The following is a 22,111-nucleotide window of genomic DNA, read 5'->3' as shown; positions in this document are numbered from 1 at the left end:
GTTTCCGTTCTCTAACTTTAGTTTGCCTCAACCAAATGTTATGACGCTTATACACAATGCTTGTTACCACAAAACACAGATCAAATTTGAATTTTGGTGGCATCACCTTTACCGTTCTAGAGTTATGCCCCTTTACAAATGGAAAAATTGCTGAATTGTTTCGATTCCGTTCTTTAACTTCAGTTTGCCTACACCAGATGTTATAAATCTTATACACAATGCTTATTACCACTAAACACAGATCAAGTTTGAATTTGGGTGGCGTCACGTTTACCGTTCTAGAGTAATGCCCTTTACAAATGGAAAAAATGTTGAAATTTTCGTTTCCGTTCTTTAACTTAAGTTTGCCTGAACTTAATGTTATGAAACTTATACACAATGCTTATTACCACAAAACTCAGATCAAGAACAAATTTGGGTAGTGTCACGTTTACGGTTCTTGAGTTGTGTCCCTCCTTTAATACGTTATATGCAAGCGGGGCATCATCTGTGTCCCCATGGACACATTTCCCATTTATTTCTTTCTTCATCAAATACAATGTACCAGTCCATCACCTTAACTTTGTACATTCGCTTTAAGTGTACAACGGTCTTCTAGGTGTTTATAAACTAATTTCTAAAGTAATACAGTTTTTATTAGAATGCCAGTCTAATTAAAATATAGAACTCTGATTTCGTTATACTTCATATGGAGTATAACGAAATCAGAGTTCTGTATTTTAATTAGACTGTTAGATTGCATGTCTTTATTGTTATGTTTGCAATCCATTTTGTTTTCTATCAGAATGTTTATTTCGAATAAATGATCCTGAAGTTAAATAATGTCCTGGATTATTTTTTTCAGGCCTGTCGAACAGCAACTATGAATCATTCCTTTGACAGTATGTCTGATAAGAGTGGCCTCTCTGAAGAGTACGAACCAGCTCTATCGTCCATACGGAAAGTGCCAGTAGAAGCTGATTTCCTGTTTGCATATTCAACTGTTCCAGGTGAGATGTTTATTTGTCAAATACACAATTATTCCACGTAGGATGTTTCGTTGTCAAATATTCAACTGTTGATAATGAAAACTGTTCCAGGTAGGAGGTTTCATTGTATTTTAAACTGTTCCAAGTAGGATATTTCATTGTCAAATACTCAACTGTTCAAGGTAAGAGGTTTCATTGTCAGATATTCAACTGTTCATGGTAAGAGGTTTCATTGTCAAATATTCAACTGTTCAAGGTAAGAGGTTTCATTGTCAAATATTCAACTGTTCAAGGTAGGAGGTTTCATTGTCAAATATTCAACTGTTCAAGGTAAGAGGTTTCATTGTCAAATATTCAACTGTTCAAGGTAAAAGGTTTCATTGTCAAATATTCAACTGTTCAAGGTAGGAGGTTTCATTGTCAAATATTCAACTGTTCAAGGTAGGAGGTTTCATTGTCAAATATTCAACTGTTCAAGCTAGGAGGTTTCATTGTCAAATATTCAACTGTTCAACATGTTCAAGGTAAGAGGTTTCATTGTCAAATATTCAGCTGTTAAAGGTAGGAGGTTGCATTGTCAAATATTCAACTGTTCAAGGTAAGAGGTTTCATTGTCAAATATTCCACCTTTCTAGGTTTTTATACTTAACTGTGTCAGATAGGAGGTTTTATTGACAAATCAATTCCATTAAAATTGCCATGGGTACGACCGGTCATAATTGAGACGTTCAATGCGATGCCTACCTTGCAGTACCAATCTCGTCCTGAGTATGCAGGAAATATTTACCACGAGACGTTCATCAAACAACTACCAATCAATCATTGGCAAATGAATGAGATGCAGACAAATAGGAAATCCATTTCATGATTGAGAAGAATGAGGGGAGTCGTTAACAGACGAAGAAATCATTGATTACATCCAGTAGATATTTACCAAAACCATAAATTGAAATATATATATGAACGAACTACATGTATCTTAGACTCAGTTTATAAATATCATTACATAATATGACTTAAGATCATCTGAACCACAAAATAGCTATCTTTATACCTTTTTTCTCTGCACAAATAAAGCTTTTAACTAGAGAAGTTTTAGTAGCAAACATGACCTGCAGGATTTATAAAATTGAAATAGATTTTACGTTTAAGAAAAATGGGTACGTTAATGTTTTTTTGACATTTTGAGTTTTAATCATACAGCACAAGAGTATCTCTCAAAAGCATTGAGGGGGAGACAATCGCTTTAGCAATTTAGATAATTCTTATTTTTATTTTAAGTAGTATGTATACAAAATAATGTCATGCCAGTTTGTTAACACGTTTAACTGGTGTATAGAAGTTTGGTCATCCGGCAGTAAACCAGTCATACTTTGTCATCGGTTTTGGCTGCATGATATATAAACACACTACGTTCGGTCGTAATGGTGACATTAAATACGATGCCTAGTGCAGTCAGAGTAGCATATTTATCACTCTGCACATTTAAAAACCATTGCTACAACTCTCTGAGGGGTCCACATGTGCCCTGTTACAGGGCAAAACGTCTACTATAAACCAACACGCCTTCATTTCCCAGTGACAGTCTTTACTTCCTGCCCTTCATCTCGATCGACTATATCTCAAAACCAATCTACATAACCGATCAATGATATCAAGCTTATGATTTAGTATGCCGGACATTCATTTCGTCTACACAGAACTAACAAGTTGCCAAGATTCAAAACAGCTGAAAAATCAATCAAAGAAAGAGCTAGCAAACGTTGAAGAAAAATTACAATAATTTAGGTTCAGGCAAATAACTTAGCTCTATTGTATCGATATAACAAACGACAAAAATAGGAGCATGTAAAACAATATTATATATATACTAGTATAATACATTATCAAGGATTGTATGCAATGACGCTCAAACTGTGGCTGATATAGTAATCACGCTTTCTTATAATCTGCAATAGGGTTCTGAATTGATTTTATACAGGAAAGTAATAAAACACGACCTTGAATCTTATCAGCTATATTTGAAATCACCTATTAATAAGAGATATGAATAAAGCATAACGGAAAGTGTGATAGACGTCAATGAGACAACAACCCAACGACATAAATAGCCAAAGATCAGTCTTCAACAATTGACAGGTGACTATACAATATATAATGCTCTATATCATGCACCTTAAGTCGAATAAGTAGTGAATAATTTAAACAGAAACTATGAAAGATCCATCAAAAGCACAGAATTCTCCAATAACAATGTACATAAAGAGTTGACAAAACAACCACTGACAAGGTACACGACTTGGTACATGAGCATGAGTTCATAGGGAGCTTAAACTAGTATTTTGGTATAGATGGTAACTTAAACATAAATAGAATTCTCTCTTTGTTTTCAGGCCACTATTCTTGGAGAAATAATCAAGACGGTTCATGGTTTATACAAGCATTGTGCATTGTCATAGAGAACTACGGAACTAAAATGGAACTAGTTCACATGCTTACTCAAGTCAATCGGATTGTTGCTTACGAATTTGAATCTTGTAAGGACGAAGAGTTCACTGATAAAATGAAAATGATGCCTTGTATTGTTTCCATGTTAACAAGATATGTATACTTCCGGCCTAAAAAACCGGATATCCGGGACTAATACATGTAATATGCATTTGACCATCCACATAATCATGTACGTTTTAATATAATGTAATGAAAGAGTGCTTGTCTTTTTATAACAATGTGAAATAAAAATCGGTGCCACTTTTATATTTAAAATTCTTGTTGTTTATTCAGTATCTTAGTTGAAAATATATTTTGTGATAATATCAAAAGTAAGACAAACTTCAAATGAATCTAAACTAGTTTGTTTGGTGATAGAAATAACAACCTTATTATATTTGCATGAGGAAGATTCATTCCTTAATATAAAATAATTTCCAAAATTTTGTAACAGTAAATTTTAATAATACAATATCGTATTTCATACCAGTACCGAAGTACAGCTGGATATTGGGCTGGTAATACCCTCGGTACTTACTTTCCACCAGCAGAGGTATCTTTTATTCCTTGCCCGGATTACTTGCTATAATAACAGTCCACCAGCAGGGGTATCTTTGATTCCTTGCCCGGATTACTTGTTATACTTACAGTCCACCAGCAGAGATATCTTTGATTCCTTGCCCGGATTACTTGCTATAATAACAGTCCACCAGCAGAGGTATCTTTGATTCCTTGCCCGGATTAATTGCTATACTTACAGTCCACCAGCAGAGGTATCTTTGATTCCTTGCCCGGATTACTTGCTATACTTACAGTCCACCAGCAGAGGTATCTTTGATTCCTTGCCCGGATTACTTACTATACTTACAGTCTACCAGCAGAGGTATCTCTAATTCCTTGCCCGGATTACTTGCTATACTTACAGTCCACCAGCAGAGGTACATTTGATTCCTTGCCCGGATTACTTACTATACTTACAGTCCACCAGCAGAGGTATCTCTGATTCCTTGCCCGGATTACTTGCTATACTTGCAGTCCACCAGCAGACGTATCTTTGATTCCTTGCCCGGATTACTTGCTATACTTACAGTTCACCAGCAGAGGTATCTTTGATTCCTTGCCCGGATTACTTGCTATACTAACAGTCCACCAGCAGAGGTATCTTTGATTCCTTGCCCGGAGTACTGGCTATACTTTTTGTCTTTTTGGTTTATAAACTCTTCAATGTTTAAATAGGTTTTGGATTTTCAAATATTTTGGCCTGGAACGTCGCTGTAGAGAAAGGTATAGTCGAAATGATCATCTGGTGCTGTAGAAATTGGTACCTTTCATATTATTAGCATTAAAGCATTATTTCGTGATTAATTTATTACTACACGTTCTTTATATACTATTGTTTTTCTTTAAGACTGTGGAATAACATTATGACATCCGGTATTATTCTTAGATTCCACATTGTTTACTAAGTGTATCTGTTCATAAGTAAGGATGTCTGAAGAAGATTAGCCGGATTTCGAACTTTTCATTGCCATTTTAACACATTTATACTATCACATAATACACTATTCAAGCTAGGTAATAAGGAAGAATGACTGAAATTATCACTTCCCATATTAAACAGATGCCATAACAACAACAACAACAACAACAACAAAAAACGATACCAATGTCCGAATAAACGACAACAAGTTGTTATGATTCACCTTCATCAGACACAGAAAATACGTGGACAAATATGGAGGGTTGAGGTAAATAAAGCTTTCGTTTGTAATACATACAAGAGTGTAGTCGGTTAGTAAATAAAAGGATCATTCGTGGAAGAAAGAAGAATATGAAAACAAATGATGCATGGTATATCTGTTTGACAATTGATATATGACGATTAATGACAGAACCTTAAAAAACGAAAAAAGAATAAAAAAACAAAAACAAAAACATGCTCCTTGGTCGGGTTATTGTCTCTTTGACACATTCCCTATTTCCATTCCATTATTTAAGATTGTACTAAACACTTCATACCAAGTCGGAATATGACAGTTGTTTTCCATTCGTTTGATGTGTTTGAGCTTTTGATTTTACCATTTGATAAAGGATTTTCCGTTTGAATTTTCCTTGGATTTCGGTATTTTTGTTATTTTACTTTTTCTTCATAGGAAACTAAAGAATGAAAATTTGAACGTTCTTTTAAAAATAAATTCTTGGGTAGCCAAAATTGAAAAATATGGAAAAAAATTGAAAGTCATTGATTAAAATAATCTTAAAGTCTGAGAAGCTATAATTTAAATCACTTCATTAAGTATGTATCACACATACAAAGGTTGTATGGTGATGTTTTAGTTGATAAATGTAAATTGAAATTGCACTTAGCCTTTTCAGAGCACTCAAGATCATCCCCAGTTTTTGGTGTTATTCGTGTTGCTCGTTTTTTAGTCTTCTATGTAGTGCTATGTGGACTTGTTTGTCTTTTCCCATTTTATTGCTATAGCGTTGTCAGTTTCCCTTCGACTTATGCGTTTTGATGTAACTTGATTTTTTCGCCTATATATTTTTTCTTCAGAAAGACATACTGTATCAGTTAGAAAATAATCGGAATTACATCAACTCGTAACGAAGTGAAATCATGTGCATCGAAAGAATAAGTCACTTTTACACAACATACCAAGTAGTAAGATTTAAAAATAGGCAACAGTAGTTAATCGAAAATTAAATTTCAAATCAATTAAGAAGACACAAATAAAGGTAACAAAAAAAAACTAAGGGAACTCCAATAGGAGCGAGACAGGTTGAGCCGACAGGACAACACTGGGTTATCATTTATGAATTAATATAAAAGGTATATGATGCATATAATCAGGACGCAAAATCACTATATATTTACAAATTTACAAAATATACGCATTTGGGCAAAAAAAAAAATAGCAAGTTCCCGTGACAAAATAAAGTTCTGGTCATATTTCCTTTAAATGAAAATCGCACTTTTCTAGAAAAAGATAAAATTAAAAAAAAAATACCGAACTACAATGAAAATTCATAGCGGAAAGTCCCTTATCAAATGGCAAAATCAAATGCTCAAACACATCAAACGAATGGAAAAAAAAAACAACTGTCATATTCCTGACTTGGTCTACACAGAGACATATATGTCTCTGGTCTAGATTAACCCTTACCACGAACGCCGAAACCCATAATATTGAAATCTAAGCATGTATAAGTACTCAATAGGCAAATGTATGACCGAAAGAATAACCATGTACATATATATTTGCATGATAATTCCTTAAATCAAACGGATAATTTTAAGTATGTCAATACTGAAGCGCTGGCTACTGAGAAAATGCTACACTCGGAACCTAGCAATTCACAAGAAGCGGTATCGACCTATTGATAATAAATGAAAAAAATGCTTTATAAAAGGTTGTACGTATTCAAAACCCCATCTTTTATCGAATAAGGACTTACTCAAAGCACTAAGGTTTTTAAAGACAGCGTATACATTTAAGAGAATAACGTACATATGCTTCATACTTGGATTGTCCCCCATTGAACAATAAACCCATGAAATTCACATTAAAGTTGAAAGATAAGAGATTAATTTGATGCACCTTGTCAGCATTACAAACAAAAAGAGGCAGAAGATACCATGGGGCAATAGAGGATCATAAGTCTTAAAAAGACAACATCATATGACTAGAGACAACAGACCCAAAAAAAAAGAAAACAGTAGTCCACAACACACTACACAAAAAAAACTACAGATTGAACAACAAGCTCCTACATAGAGCTAGATTTACTTTTCTTCAACTGTACTCGAAACAATATGGAAATGAAAGTAGCAAGCTTCGAAAAAAAATTTAATAACAAAAAAAACCAACTACATGAAAGAGCACCTGGAACTAAAGATAACAGCAGGATAATGAATGTTACATTGCAAAGTATGATGTAACAATATTCAAGTGATAAAAAAGTCAGTAGAAAAGGCTAATGATACTCTCCGGTAGTCGATTAGCAGGAGCACATATATAGAGAGAAAAACATACTATTAGAAATAAGTCTAAAACTCTCTATCAGTTTCAAAAGACATCTCACTCCATGTGTTCATGAAAACAAAAAGAGTGATGGAAAGGTACTGATAAAAACTGCACAACACATATTTGCAGTGCATATACATACGAAACATAATTAAATTACAACAGACTTGAACCTGAACTCTTAAGGTAGATCTATTTTTTTTTCAAAATAGAATAGAGAATGGAGACGGGGAAAGAGACAACAACCCGACCAAAGACCAGAAAGCAGCCCAAGGCCACAAATGGGTCTTCAAATCTGCGAGAAAATCCCGTAACGGAGGCTGACCTCAGCTGGCCCACAAACAATAAAGTACACTAGCTCAGCGAAATGGACGCGACACTAAACTCCGAAACATACAAATGAACCAATATATAAATAAAACATACAAGACTAACAAAGGCTAGAGGTTTCTGACTTGGAACAGGCGCAAAAATGCTGCGGGATTAAACATGTTTTCAACGTGAGTCTCAACCCTCCCCCTTATACCTCTAGCCAATGTAGAATAAAGCATACTATGAATATTTTTGTATATATATATTCATGTATCAGATACTTAATCCATTAAAGAAAAATCTTCGTTTTGGCAGGAATTCCGCGAGTGTTATTCCCCTTTAACTTATTTGTCATTTTTAAGACATTATTTCTAATCGAGTATGACTAAAGAAATGTTCTTTGTTCTTTCAATTGAACAACTATCTCTCTTTATTGGCAGACGGTACTTTGAGCAACTGTATGATCTCTCATTATCGACTTTTTTTTATAATGATATGCGTGACTGAGGTTTGCCAGAAACCTCTTTTAAAAAGGATGAAATCTAATGATTTTATTTGGTTTAAGAAGCTGATTTACAGTTTTTAAACAGTTTCGCTTTCACTTAATTTTTCCTTAGACTAGAATTTCTGAAAAGTCAAGTTTTATCTGTAGTACGTTATCAATATTTGTATTTTTTTTAGTGACAGTTGAACTATTTTGTAGAGGATTTCATATCTATGAATATTATTTCGCAGACAGAAAATATATAACAATTTTTTTTTGCTTTTTGAAAGGCTGACATCTTGAAAATGCGACATAATTGTTCGTCCTTAACCTTTAACATTGCTTTGGCGGAATGTTCAATACGAATAATTGATAAACGGGCCAAAGATATAGTACAGGTGATATGTTTTCGAATGATATATGGGTCATTTAAAAAAAATGTCGAATTTTCAGTACACCCATGCTAAATTTTTTATTTCTAACGGAAATTTCAGTTGTAATTGTTTAAATGAAAGCTTGTAGGATTTATGATTCAGAACATTAATAATAAACACGATTTACATCTATTTTCATAAGATTAAAATGTATTTAAGTCCGATTTTGGGGTAATTTGTGTGCGTACAGTTTTAGAAAAACACATTTCAAATGATTTTTTTTCGATTTTCTGATCGCCTTGATATCTGCAAAAGGGACTTTTTAAGAACGTTAATAATTACTCTTACGAAAAATCGTAGCTTCTTTATCATTATATGTAACATTTTATCTACAAACTTAATTCAATCCGCGTACATGAAGTTCATGTCCATCCTGTTACCGCTACTTAAATCAGCCGTTAAATTATTCTCCCTATGAATATTGAATTAGTCAGTGTTGATTTCAAAAGTGCAAAGTAACCTTTACATTTAACACAGCACGTTTCTTGAACGACAGTGTAGAGAAAAGAAATTTCAAGACATTTAGTGAAGAAAAATAGAGGGTACTTTTTTTCATATCTATGCTGTTACCAACAATTTTGATTAATTACACCAAAAGTATACTTGTAAAAAGTGCAATAACGTGTTGGAAACCAAGTTCAAAACAGAAAAACATTATCACCTCACCAAAGGGAGTAGTTATTTCACAACAGCATTCGAAAATGAAGAAATTTGTCTATCCTGTTATGTCTATCCTGTTACTATGGTTGCTATGGTTACAGTAACAGGATAGACAATTGTAGACAGAAACGTCGTTAAAAAGTTTATCATAACATATAGTTGCAAACAGAATGAAATCTTTCGTTGTTTGAACTCATCTTAAGGTTATAACGTCTTAATCTTCCCAATTTAGCATTTGCAGGTGCAATACTGGTATCGGTAACAGGATAGACAAAAAGGTAACAGGATAGAACTTTATATAGTGATATATCATTAACGTACGTTCCTGTTACCAATGAAATAAAGAAAATGTAAACTAACATGTGAGGGGATTTACTTGATGTTGGGTTTATTTGAAAGAGAGAAAAAATGCCGAACAATATGAATTGCTATCTTAGACTTGCATTACTGGTGGTAAATTTTACAACCTTTGAAAACCAATTTTTAGAGGCATTTTTCAGTACAACCTGGAAAATTGGTAAATAATCTATTATTTCACTCTTGAAAACCATCTAATTGGCTACAAAAAACAAGCTTAAAATTTTATCTAAACCTTTTCATAATAACCCAAAATTTCTTTTGAAAATGATAACAGGAGAAACAAAATATTGTACCACCTATCAAAAAATGTTTCAACATATTCTTGTATGACATTATTAAGATTGCATCTTTTAATATGTTGTTCTATAAGTACTGTTTGTTTTGATTTGCTTATGTAGAGGGTTGTTTGAATAAGTAACTTTTAATAAATTTTTCAATTTCAAAATTTGACATTTTTTGAAAATGACCCATATGATATATGACGTATGCTAGGTGGATTACTTAGAATTAAACAGTATGCTGGAGTCCTCCAGAAGGATCTACTATTACCAACAGTTATGTTGCTCATGGAAAGTTAAAAATTCGATGATAACACGGTAGGTATAGTGTCCGGCTAGGATCGTGGTTTTTTGAGTGATTCGGTCCGTTTTTTTCGAGTGTCGGTCGGGCTTTTTCGAGTGAAAAAACATGCGATAAGGCCAATTAACTGCTAATTCGTAATTATAAAAGGTTTTTTCATGACTACCCAACTTATTTTGATTACTTTACATGTTTTGATCAACAAAGAAGCACAATTTCCTTGTATCTAACAAAAAAAATGAGTATTTATCATTGTCCGGGCTTTTTCGAGAGCAACTGTAATATCGTCCGGTTTTTTTAACAAATGGTCCGGGTTTTTTCAAAGAAAATTTTGATAAAAAAAGGTATTCTTGACTTGAAAAAAATGACTTTTTCTAGTTTATAACTGTAGTCAAGTGAAGGACAATATCATATCTTCCCAACAAATCACAAAATCATGCTACTACGGTGATCAAAATTAACCTTTTTCAATTTAATTCTGTTCGGAAAACGTTCTACCACAATTCTTCAATATTTAATTAGAAATTATTGGATCCTTTATAAAAAGGTTTTTAGAACACAGTGCAGGGGACTCATAATCTTTTCAACTTCATTTCATGGTTCTTTTGTTGTCACAGCTAATAATAATTTTCGTGGTGAACCCTAGAGTTTTTATACGGGACGTTTTATGGTATACCGTTGTCCGTCCGTCGTCAGCAAGTCGCAAAATAACTCAAAAACGCTGTAACCAATTTACATTTAACTTCGGAGAATTTTTATATCTATTTAGGAATCCTCCCTTTCGGATTTTATAAATTTTAGATTTTACGTTTCCGAGTTATTGGATTTTATTAAACAAACTAGAGGCTCTAAAGAGCCTGTGTCGCTCCCCTTAGTCTATGTGCTGCAGTGCATATTTAACAAAGAACACTCTTCAACATTGGAGACAAGAATAGAATTCATGACAAAATTCTCTGTTTTGGTGATGGTGACTTGCTTGTAATTCTTACTTTACTGAACATTCTGGTTGTTTACAGTTATCTCTATCTATATGAACTTGGTCCAGTAGATTCAGAGAAAATGATTTTTGTAAAAGTTAACGGACTACGAAGACAGACAGCGACGAACTCCAAGTGATGGGAAAATCTCTTGACCCTTTTGGGCCAGATGAGCTAAAAGGGGTGATTTTACAGTTTTCAGACAATATTTTTAAAGTGCTTTTAGAAGTTTTCACGAAACTTTGGTGACTGGTTTACATAGATTAAGGTAACCTCCCTTTATTTTTTCATAAAGTTTTGATATGACATTGAGGAATTATTTATAGGTTTCATAACAAGTGAGAACTGATATCGCTTGATATCAACTCTAGGTATTTAATTTCAATATAATATGGCGAGTTTATTCTATTTGAATTAAATAACGAGAGTTGATATCAAACGGTATCCATTTATCATAAGTTAATATGGTCAATACTCTCATTGTGTTAAATCAAAAATTACGCGAATCCTTGGTGTAGTATTTTTCACACGAAATATACATCGTCGTAACCTTTAAAGAACAGCCAATGAGATGCCGTAATATCATCTATCTTATGATTATGGATAAGCAAATCAAATTTACACAGATTTTCGTATCATTTTGTTCTATTCATGCAAGATATAGATAATACGCTACAATCATAAGAGAATGAAATGTATTTTCTGAAAACGCTACGGGCGTAGCATGCGCTCATGGCACAGCTGTTTATAAAAAACGCAGTTAGAAACCTACTGGACAGCAGAGAAGAATCAGAAAAATGCTATGTAATAAGAAATATTCTAATTAAAGAAGTCGGCCCCCTGCTTCTACAAAAAAAAAACATAAAAAACAAAAACAAAAAACATACACACACTAAATCCGACCAGTTTTTATTCCCATTTACAATAAAATTTGAATTAAATTTCATAATTATATAGACAGTTAACAATGAAAGGAATAGTTCGCCAGCTTAACACACTATATGTACGTACGTCTCAATCCAAATTGTCTATGCTTATATTAGATTGTTGGCATCATGAATATATAATGAACATGTAATTTATAAGAAGTGACAAACAACAATATATACAAATGAACGATACATGTTTATAAAGTTTAATCGTAATACACCATTATCAAACTGATGAATGCATTGGTTTCGTGCCTTTAAAAGTGCATAAATTTATCTTTTTTTTTTATATTGTTTTTAAACGTAAATACACTGACATTTAACATTTTAAGCTATAGGAAATTTGTATAATCACTCGATAAAACACGGACGCACTCGAAAAAGCCCGGACTGCTCTCGAAAAAAACCGAACACATAGAAATGAATTTAGTCTCACAATGCCGTTTTCAATGCAATAACAAGAATTTTGGTAAAGTGTCTGTATATCTAAGGATATACGGATTCCATGAATGCATTTCCGTCGACATTTGCATTGGTATGTGTATAAAATTGGCATTATTCAGTTTTTTGAATAAAAGCATTGTAAGGTTAAATTCAACTTTTTTAACAAAAAATAATATCGGATTGATAATATATTTTTATCTTAAATACTAACACACCATGTATATCCTTGTATGTTAAACTCAAGCATCTATAACACGTCTTGTCAGAAAGGAAGTCTGTTTGTTTACATTTTTGATCATAATCACTCGAAAAAAAGTGGTCACACTCGAAAAAGCCCGATCAAATCACTCGCAAAACCACGATCCTAGCCGGACACTATACCTACCGTGGATAAGTCGATTTAATTGTCAAACAGTTGCCGCAGTAATGACCGTCATGGCTATCTTCTTCATGCAGCAAGCGAACACACATTTTATTCGTCAGAAAATCGCAAAAGGTCTTTTGTTTACTCTGTGACACTTCGGGTTAAGAGGCTAAAAATCTATCGGAACATTTGTTTTGTTTTTAAGGTGCTTAGAACCGACAACTTCTCTAGAGTGTCAGACATTAGGTTGATGTATTTCAAAAGAAGTTTTTACAACATGTATAATACACTGTGAAGTCAAGAACCAAAGTTTATATAACCCACAATGAAATGAATATCAAAATATGATATGATATGATATGCGATGAGATGGTTTTCCAGAACTGTCTTTGCAAGCAAGTCTTCGATTTGCTGAAATATATCGGCATAACTAATTTGACAGGAAATTGTTTTTCCTATGAGCCCCGCAACTTTTCTGAAACTATAAAATAAGATTTGTTTGATAAAAAAGAACAGGTGGAAGATACAAAAATTTGAAAACCGACAACAACATGAAAAAAAAATCCAAAAGACAAAGAACAGTCTACAAAAGACTTAATAGAAAACTAAAGACAGCAACACGAACCCACAAAATCGGTTATGATCTCTGGTGCTCCGGAGGGGTACGTAAATCATGCTACAAGTGTGGCATCCGCCATGTTGTTAATTATAGGTATGAATTCGGCAATAAGTCTCATTCGGTGATGTCACAAATGAGGATTAAAGGTCGGAATTGTGGTTACGTCAATTAGAACATATTCACAGTGTCATAAGTGTCATATATTACACATCTCTGTATATGAGGAACTAAAGAATATATATATAATGCTTTTGCTGAAAATGATTTGAAAGGTTATAATATAAATCACTAGACTACGGAATCGTGTTTTTTTTTTATTATTTAGATTAACATTTGTGATATCATCATTACAACTAAAAATTTCGAGTCGTCTTATAAATACAAGAATTTCTGAGAATGATGTCTTATTATTATGAAGTGTTCCGAAGGTAATTTTCAATTACTCTCTTAGTCTTCTCCCATCCGCGGATTTCCATAGTTCCTGTTACCCACAACACAGTTAACCCCAATGATGAACATATGTTGAATAGTATCTCAATTCGGAAAACTAAGAAAGCGAATTGACATAAATCACGAAAAATTAAAAGACATAACGAATTGACAACAGCGATATTAAATCTCTATAAATATTCTAAATATAAATAAAATATAAAGACTTTTAACTGTTTGCTTCATTATCATTATTAAAATTAACGGATAATATATATGAGACAATATAAAAAAATGTCTATTTTTGGGCATTGGGAAAAAAGAAAAAAAAATGTCTTTGGAACCTGTATTTTGATAGGACAAAACAAAGAACAAACATTGAGGATTCAGGAACAGTTGTCTGTAATTAAAAAAAAAAAAAAAAAAAGAAAAATGTGGTAACTATGGCAATGTAAAAAATGGTACCAAAAATTCCATTTTTTTCCTGTTACCAAAGTTAATCAATTTAAAAAGTTTCTAATGTGAATGAGGAATAAATTAAAAAAACTATTTGTGGTTTACTAGTACATCCTGCAATATTTTATCAAATGCCTATTATTTGTTTTAGTAATACAATACATAAGGTTAAGAAATATAGTAAAATATAATCCGATTTTTCGGTAATATGAAAGAATCTTCAGTAACAGGACAGAGTAAGTAACAGGAAAGAACTTTTTTTCAAAACAATTCTTTTGTTTTCATAGTTTAAGAAAAATACATCATTACAAATTGGTCAAAATTGGACGATAACAGCAAACAAAGTTATTTTTCTTTTGAAACTTTCATTTGCTAGATGAAAAATCTGCCTATAATGAAAAATTCAAAAATAAATTCCTTTCTGTTACCATCTACTATACTATAATTGCACAATGTTCTCTGCTGTTATCAAAAGTCAAAAACCTGTATTGTCATTCAATAGACAGTATATTATGATGAGGATTATTTAATACGATGATAATAACTTATATTACATAAACTGTTTGGCATATAGAAGGGTTAACTTTGTGTTTCATCAGTTAAATTGTCTTTATCACCTTTCCTGTTACTGACTATGGCTATGCTGTTACCTTTTATCAGTTCACATGACAGAACGTAACAGAAAGGAATTACGCAGTACTTTTTGTCCTTTTTTTGAATTAGATGGAAGTGTACTTCCGTCTACATATCAATTATATAAGATGATATAAAACACACTTAATGGTATAGTGCTGATTAGAATATTCTCAGCAGGTACACAAAAAGGCTGTAACAGAACAGAACAACAAAAGTATTCTTCTATAAATTCTTATCTTGGATGACTTAGGATTTTTCAAACTGGTCGCAATTCAAATTATATATGTGTAGTCATACATTCATGAAATGATGCTCTTCTCATTGCATTATAGGAAATCGAATCTTGGTCTTGGTCAAACGTTTCACAGGTTAACAAAAACAGTGGTAACAGCAAGGAAATGACGTCATGGAACAAAGTTATTTGATATAGATATCCTTAAGTTATAAAAAAAAAACCCAGATCAATAGGGGACACCTTTCTTATATAATCTATCATATTTGTGACAATAGGAAACTTATTTATTTGATTTGGATATTCTTTGAATGATTTGATTAATCAGAAAACGACAGTGGACAACATGATTTTAAGGGGGGGGGGGTTGAACATTTAAATTACATTAAAATTTTATTGGAAAAAATATAAGTAGGAGTGTTAAATTGGCAATAGTTGGTGCATTACATACTGTAGTTAATACGTTAATACCGATATTGTCTCAAATTTTCCGAGCAATTCATCTCCGTATACTTATAATTAAAGTTTTTCTGTAATGAAAATATAACTTTCCTTCAGAATAAGTTAATATCAAATGTTAAGTTTTGGCCTTCCTGATGAAGGGAAATCCAGATAAGCGTTCCAGACGCAAGCAATTTATTAAAAAGGTGTTTATTTCATTTCCAACTAGCGAATATCGAAAAATTTCTTAAGCCCTATTCGTTCATATATGCAAAACAATCAACAGAAAGAATAGTCCCATTTATCATAAAAAGTTAGTTTTAAGATTATTATTCACCTAATACGTTTTTTATTTGGTTAGTCTATCTTGTTTCCATTTCTGAAATAATTTTAAGATATGAATTATGCATTTAATAGTCTGGTAATTTAGTAGGAAAATGGTTTTCTCGGAATAAACTACTCGTGTCCGCCCTTGATGAATCAACACTTTCTCTGTAATCATAGTGACATATTTGTAATGGAATGCGTCTATTTACATAAGTGCTCTATAGAAAATGTTTATTGTAAGAGTATCCGAACAATAGGTTGTATAGAAAACTTAAAGGGTATGACAGCGAATTTATTTAAAAGAAATCATATTTACAAAACGATAGAAAATATACCAAGAGGGCAGTTATAACATGAATATAGATTATGCCATTGCAAATAGTGCAAGTAGCGATAGTAAGAAAGCACGTGTTTCTAAAATAGCATCTTCGAATTTTGAAACAACAGAGAAACTTATACTATCAGTAAGAAGGCTTAAACATGGAACATCAACATATTAAAATTAGGAATGGAATATTGGCTCCGTTCGTCATCATGCTTGGTTTGAAGTTTGTTATGAGGAGTTCTAAGAAACAAACATATATTCATTCAAATCACGCATGAACTAGTTTTGTTATTTGTTTATGATTTCAATCTCAATAATTTAAAGCTATCGGTTTTCATTTAGACTGGTACGAAAAAGTATGTGTCAAACTTTGATTATCGATCTAAATGGGTAAAAATTAAATCCTATGCTTTGTTTAATTAAATTATATTACTTAATATTTAAACAGCTTAAGTGCAACATGTGTGACATCGAACGTGTTATGCTAATCAATTTCTGATATCATTTCTTGTGATTATATTAGGATGGGAAAGGTATATGTTTTTCGTTCATTGTTTTATATAGCATAAATCCGGCTTTTGGTTTTCTGTTTTGAATTTTTATGAATATCTTTGTTATGTCGGAGCCTATTACAGCTGACTATTCAATATCTGTTTAGTTCATTGATGACGACCAAACGGCTACCTGCCGTTGCTAGCATTCATGTCATTTGCTCTTGTCTGTATGGCAATGATAATAATGTGACGTACAAAAGCTTCAAATCCACCAACTATATTTCTGTTATCACATGGCTTCATTTATAACCATGAATAATCTAATAGAAAAACAAAGGATATGGTGTATCCATTCATGACACAAAATCAATGCATGCACAGAAAACACACACAAAAAGCAAAGGAACCGCGCTTTTATTGCTGTTCTTCATCTCAAAGTCACAGTGAGGCCTTCAACACGGAGCAAAAAACTCTCACCTCACTGCAAGTTTAAGACGGCCTCAAGCATCAGCTTGAGCGGAATTCTTTGCAAAAATAATTTGGATAGACTTTGTAAGATGTAACACCACCTAATCGCGCCCAGTAAAAAAAAAGAACATACCGGAAAGTAGTAAACATTTAAACCAAAATAGTTCCTATGGATAAGGGTAAATCTTAAACTATGTAGCATATATTTAAGTAATTAAGGTATCAGACAAAAGGTGAAGGACTGGTGATCCTTGTAGAACACATAATTTACTGATAATTTTGAATAATACAAAAATGTATGAATGAATTCTATAATAGAGGGCATATATAGCCTGTGTAACGTGTACACGGGGTAAGCGTGTCTATTTCTATTTAAGAATGAGTTCGTTACTGGATCCAAAATGTTCTATTTACAAAACATATAACAAATAATCTTTATTCATAAATTAACGTCAATGAACTGAAATATATACAACTGCTCTTTGCGTTCTCTAATATTCTATCTATAACTATTCTACTTTAAATATATACAACTGGTACAAATTTGTACTCTTACAAATTAGTCCTGGGTCAGGAACAAACTTGTCCTTCTGGTACAATTATGTACCCTACAAGTTTACACACTTGTCCTTGTCCTCTTGGTACTATCATATACCTTACAAGTTGGTCACACAGACACACACTTGTCATATACGATACAACAATATGGTTCAGTTTGTAAACTCCACCTAGTACAAGTCCGTATTGCTAACAGGCACCAACCTGTTCTTTATTACACTTAAGTAATAATATCTATTATAAGAGACAACGATCTCAAATATCAACGTACCGTAACTTCAGGTCTTCGTCTTCTAAACGTATGACAATCGAACCTGAGCAAGGAATCTCTCCTGCTTATATACCCCAATGGTAACTGTACCATTCTTGAAGGAGAGGTATTCTACCAAAGTGCCTCCTTACTCGTATTACAGTTTCCTTTGGATCACCCCTTCACATTTGACCTGACCCAAGGTTTACCCGCGAAACATCTGATTCTTTTCTATGTTTAATAAAGTATTATAAAAATATATAAATAAGGCTTCTGCCAAACTGTAACCAAGGTTAACAATCTAACCTTAGATACAAAATCATCACATAACCCACGCCTCAAAAATACATGCGTCCCGCATGACTAAAACTAACTTTAAAACAGATTAAACATAGAATAATATATACAAAAGGTGAAGGACTGGTGATCCTTGTAGAACACATAATTTACTGATAATTTTGAATAATACAATAATGTATGAATGAATTCTATGATAGAGGGCATATATAGCCTGTGTAACGTGTACACGGGGTAAGCGTGTCTATTTCTATTTAAGAATGAGTTCGTTACTTGATCCAAAATGTTCTATTTACAAAACATATAACAAATAATCTTTATTCATAAATTAACGTCAATGAACTGAAATATATACAACTGCTCTTTGCGTTCTCTAATATTTTATCTATAACTATTCTACTTTAAATATATACAACTGGTACAAATTTGTACTCTTACAAATTAGTCCTGGGTCAGGAACAAACTTGTCCTTCTGGTACAATTATGTACCCTACAAGTTTACACACTTGTCCTTGTCCTCTTGGTACTATTATATACCTTACAAGTTGGTCACACAGACTCACACTTGTCATATACGATACAACAATACGGTTCAGTTTGTAAACTCCACCTAGTACAAGTCCGTATTGCTAACAGGCACCAACCTGTTCTTTATTACACTTAAGTAATAATATCTATTATAAGAGACAACGATCTCAAATATCAACGTACCGTAACTTCAGGTCTTCGTCTTCTAAACGTATGACAATCGAACCTGAGCAAGGAATCTCTCCTGCTTATATACCCCAATGGTAACTGTACCATTCTTGAAGGAGGGGTGTTGTACCAAAGTGCCTCCTTACTCGTATTACAGTTTCCTTTGGAACACCCCTTCACATTTGACCTGACCCAAGGTTTACCCGCAAAACATCTGATTCTTTTCTATGTTTAATAAAGTATTATAAAAATATATAAAATAAGGCTTCTGCTAAACTGTTACTTAGATTAACAATCTAACCTTAGATACAAAATCATCACATAACCCACGCCTCAAAAATACATGACTAAAACTAACTTTAAAACAATTAAACATAGAATACTATATACACATTTCAATTCAGTTAAATGAACAAAATCTACTCAACAATATAATCTGCCATCCATGCTGGTTTTCGCCTTGTACGGCGCCCTTCAGGACTATTTTCTTGTGTATCTTCATCAGTTAACGTTGACTCGTGAACACTAATGTCTTGCAAATAAGGAGTCTCTATAGGGTCGTTTTCAACACTATAGTTTTCAGTGTCCACGGGACTAAAAGTGCTAATATCCGGCTCTGTCCTTAATGTCTGTTTGTTCTTTTTCTTTAGTCTGTCAACATGTATAACTTGTGGTTTCCCTCTGTATCCACAGTCAACTTTATATGTAAGGTCCCCATATTTGTCGAGAACTTTGAAAGGACCTTTCCAGAAACTAGTAAGTTTTGAAGACATCTAAGGTTTCTTTACTGGGAAATAAACATACACCTCGTCATCTTTTCTGAAATTTTGGTATGAAAATTTGAGGTCGTGATAGTGTTTCTGTCTTCGCATTTGCCCTTTGATTTTACATCTAACAAAACTGTGGGAGTTTTCTTACTTCTCCTTCAGCTCCCAAGCCCTCTTATGTGCAGGGATGTCTTTAATGGATGGTGGCATTTCATACATGATATCTAAAGGAGTTGATAGTTCTCTACCTAACATGAGATTATTTGGCGTTTGTCCAGTCGTCTCCTGTTCTGATGCCCTATATGCCATCATGACAAAAGGAATGTATTCGTCCCAGTCTCTCTGGTTCTGTTCCACAAATGAACTTAACATTGTTGCAAGAGTCTTATTAAATCTTTCCACAATACCATCAGATTTCGGATGATATGGGGTGGTACGTGTCTTCTTAATGTTCAGAATACGACACATCTCTTGAAACAACAAACTTTCAAATTGCCTGCCTTGATCTGAATGTATCCAATGAGGAACACCAAATCTTACAATAACTTCTTCAACTATAATTTTAGCCACAGTTTTAGCTTCTATATTTGGCATGGCAAAAGATTCCGTCCACTTTGTATAGTAGTCAGAAACTACCAATATATATTTGTTGCCACCCTCTGTTTCGGGCAACTCACCAAGGATATCTGTGGCTATCCTTTACATTGGCCCATTAGCTTCGAATTCTACCAAAGCAATTGGAGCTCTTTGGGACTTTTGTGGACTTTTTCGCTTTGCACATTTGTCACATCTATTGATATAAGTCTTGACGTCATTTTGTAACCCAGGCCAATAATAAAATTGTCTAATTTTTGCCAAAGTTTTTATGAATACCCAAGTGAGCAGAACATTTATCATCATGGGAAAATTGTAAAACCTTTTTGCGTTCTGATAAAGGAATACTAGCCTGCATTTTTACAATTTTGGTTGCAGGTTCTTCGAACCGTCTGAAGATAAGTCCCTCTCTTAACTCTAAGTTGTTCCATTGATTCCAAAGTGATCTTATAAAAAATCCCTTATCAGAAATATTTTTGTAATCAGGACGTTCATCTATTTCTACCGATTCTGTCACTATTTTCAGGTCATGATCATTTTTCTGAATTTCTTTTAAAGACAGATCATGATGTTCATTGTCATCATCTTTGTCATTACTATCACCAAAACGGGTGATAGCATTAACAGTATCATGTTGGTCTTCAGTCTCAGTCGAAACAGTCTCTTTTTTTAAACCGGAATGATAACCGCATTGTTTGCAGGGAATGCGACTAAGTGCGTCTGCATTCCTATGTTGAGTTCCTGGTCTATGTTGAATTTGCATCTCAAATGAACCAAGTGTTTCTATTCATCTAGCTATCTGTCCTTCTGGGTTCTTAAACTTAAGCAGCCACTTTAATGATCCGTGATCAGTTCTTACTATGAACTTCCTACCGTATAAGTATGGTTTGAAATGATTAACAAAACAAACCACAGCAAGCAACTCCTTGCGTGTCACACAGTACTTTCGTTCTGATTTTGAAAGTGTACGACTAGCGTAAGCCACAAATTCTTCTAGCCTTTCATCAGAATTCTGAGTCAGGACAGCTCCGACTTCCAAATTGCTTGCATCAGTATCCAAAATAAATTCTTTGTTGAAATCTGGATATCTAAGAACTGGTGCGTTAATTAATTTACCTTTCAATTGATCAAAAGATTCTTAACATTCCGAAGTCCAAACAAACTTAATTTCTTTCTCTGTAATTTTGTGTAATGGTTTAACAATGTGGGCAAAGTTTTTAATAAATTTTCTATAGTACCCACAAAGACCTAAAAACGAACGATCTTCAGTTATATTTATAGGGGTGGACCACTCTTTAACTACCTTAATCTTGTGCACTTCTGTGCCTTCAGCTTTAAACAAGCCGATTTAAGCCTAGTAAAAACTTCTCTTAGATTATCAAGCATACCATCCAGTGATTTTCCATAAACGATTATATCGTCAATGTAAACCAGACACGTCTCCCACTGTAAACCAGCGAGTATGGTTTCCATCAATCGCTCAAATGTCTGTG

At 33.2% G+C, this 22,111-nt stretch overlaps 1 protein-coding gene across 3 annotated transcripts in view; it reads left to right on the top strand.

Annotated features, from left to right (window-relative positions):
• Positions 1-22,111, top strand: part of LOC127708069 (caspase-3-like) — an 85,278-nt gene that overhangs the window by 50,181 nt on the left and 12,986 nt on the right. For 2 of the 3 annotated variants that reach the window (XM_052212865.1, XM_052212863.1), the window contains exons 4-5: positions 845-989; positions 3,362-3,734. In XM_052212865.1, the coding sequence (XP_052068825.1) occupies positions 845-989; positions 3,362-3,612 (396 nt within the window). In that variant the 3' untranslated portion in view covers positions 3,613-3,734. Of the gene's footprint in view, positions 1-844; positions 990-3,361; positions 3,735-22,111 lie in introns of those variants that run through there. The other variant, XM_052212864.1, reaches the window with a different exon arrangement.

Source organism: Mytilus californianus, unplaced genomic scaffold (genome assembly GCF_021869535.1).
Source record: "Mytilus californianus isolate M0D057914Y unplaced genomic scaffold, xbMytCali1.0.p SCAF_7, whole genome shotgun sequence".
NCBI lineage: Eukaryota > Metazoa > Mollusca > Bivalvia > Mytilida > Mytilidae > Mytilus > Mytilus californianus.
Note: the sequence above shows the minus strand (reverse complement) of the source record. Positions and strands in the feature narration are given on the sequence as shown.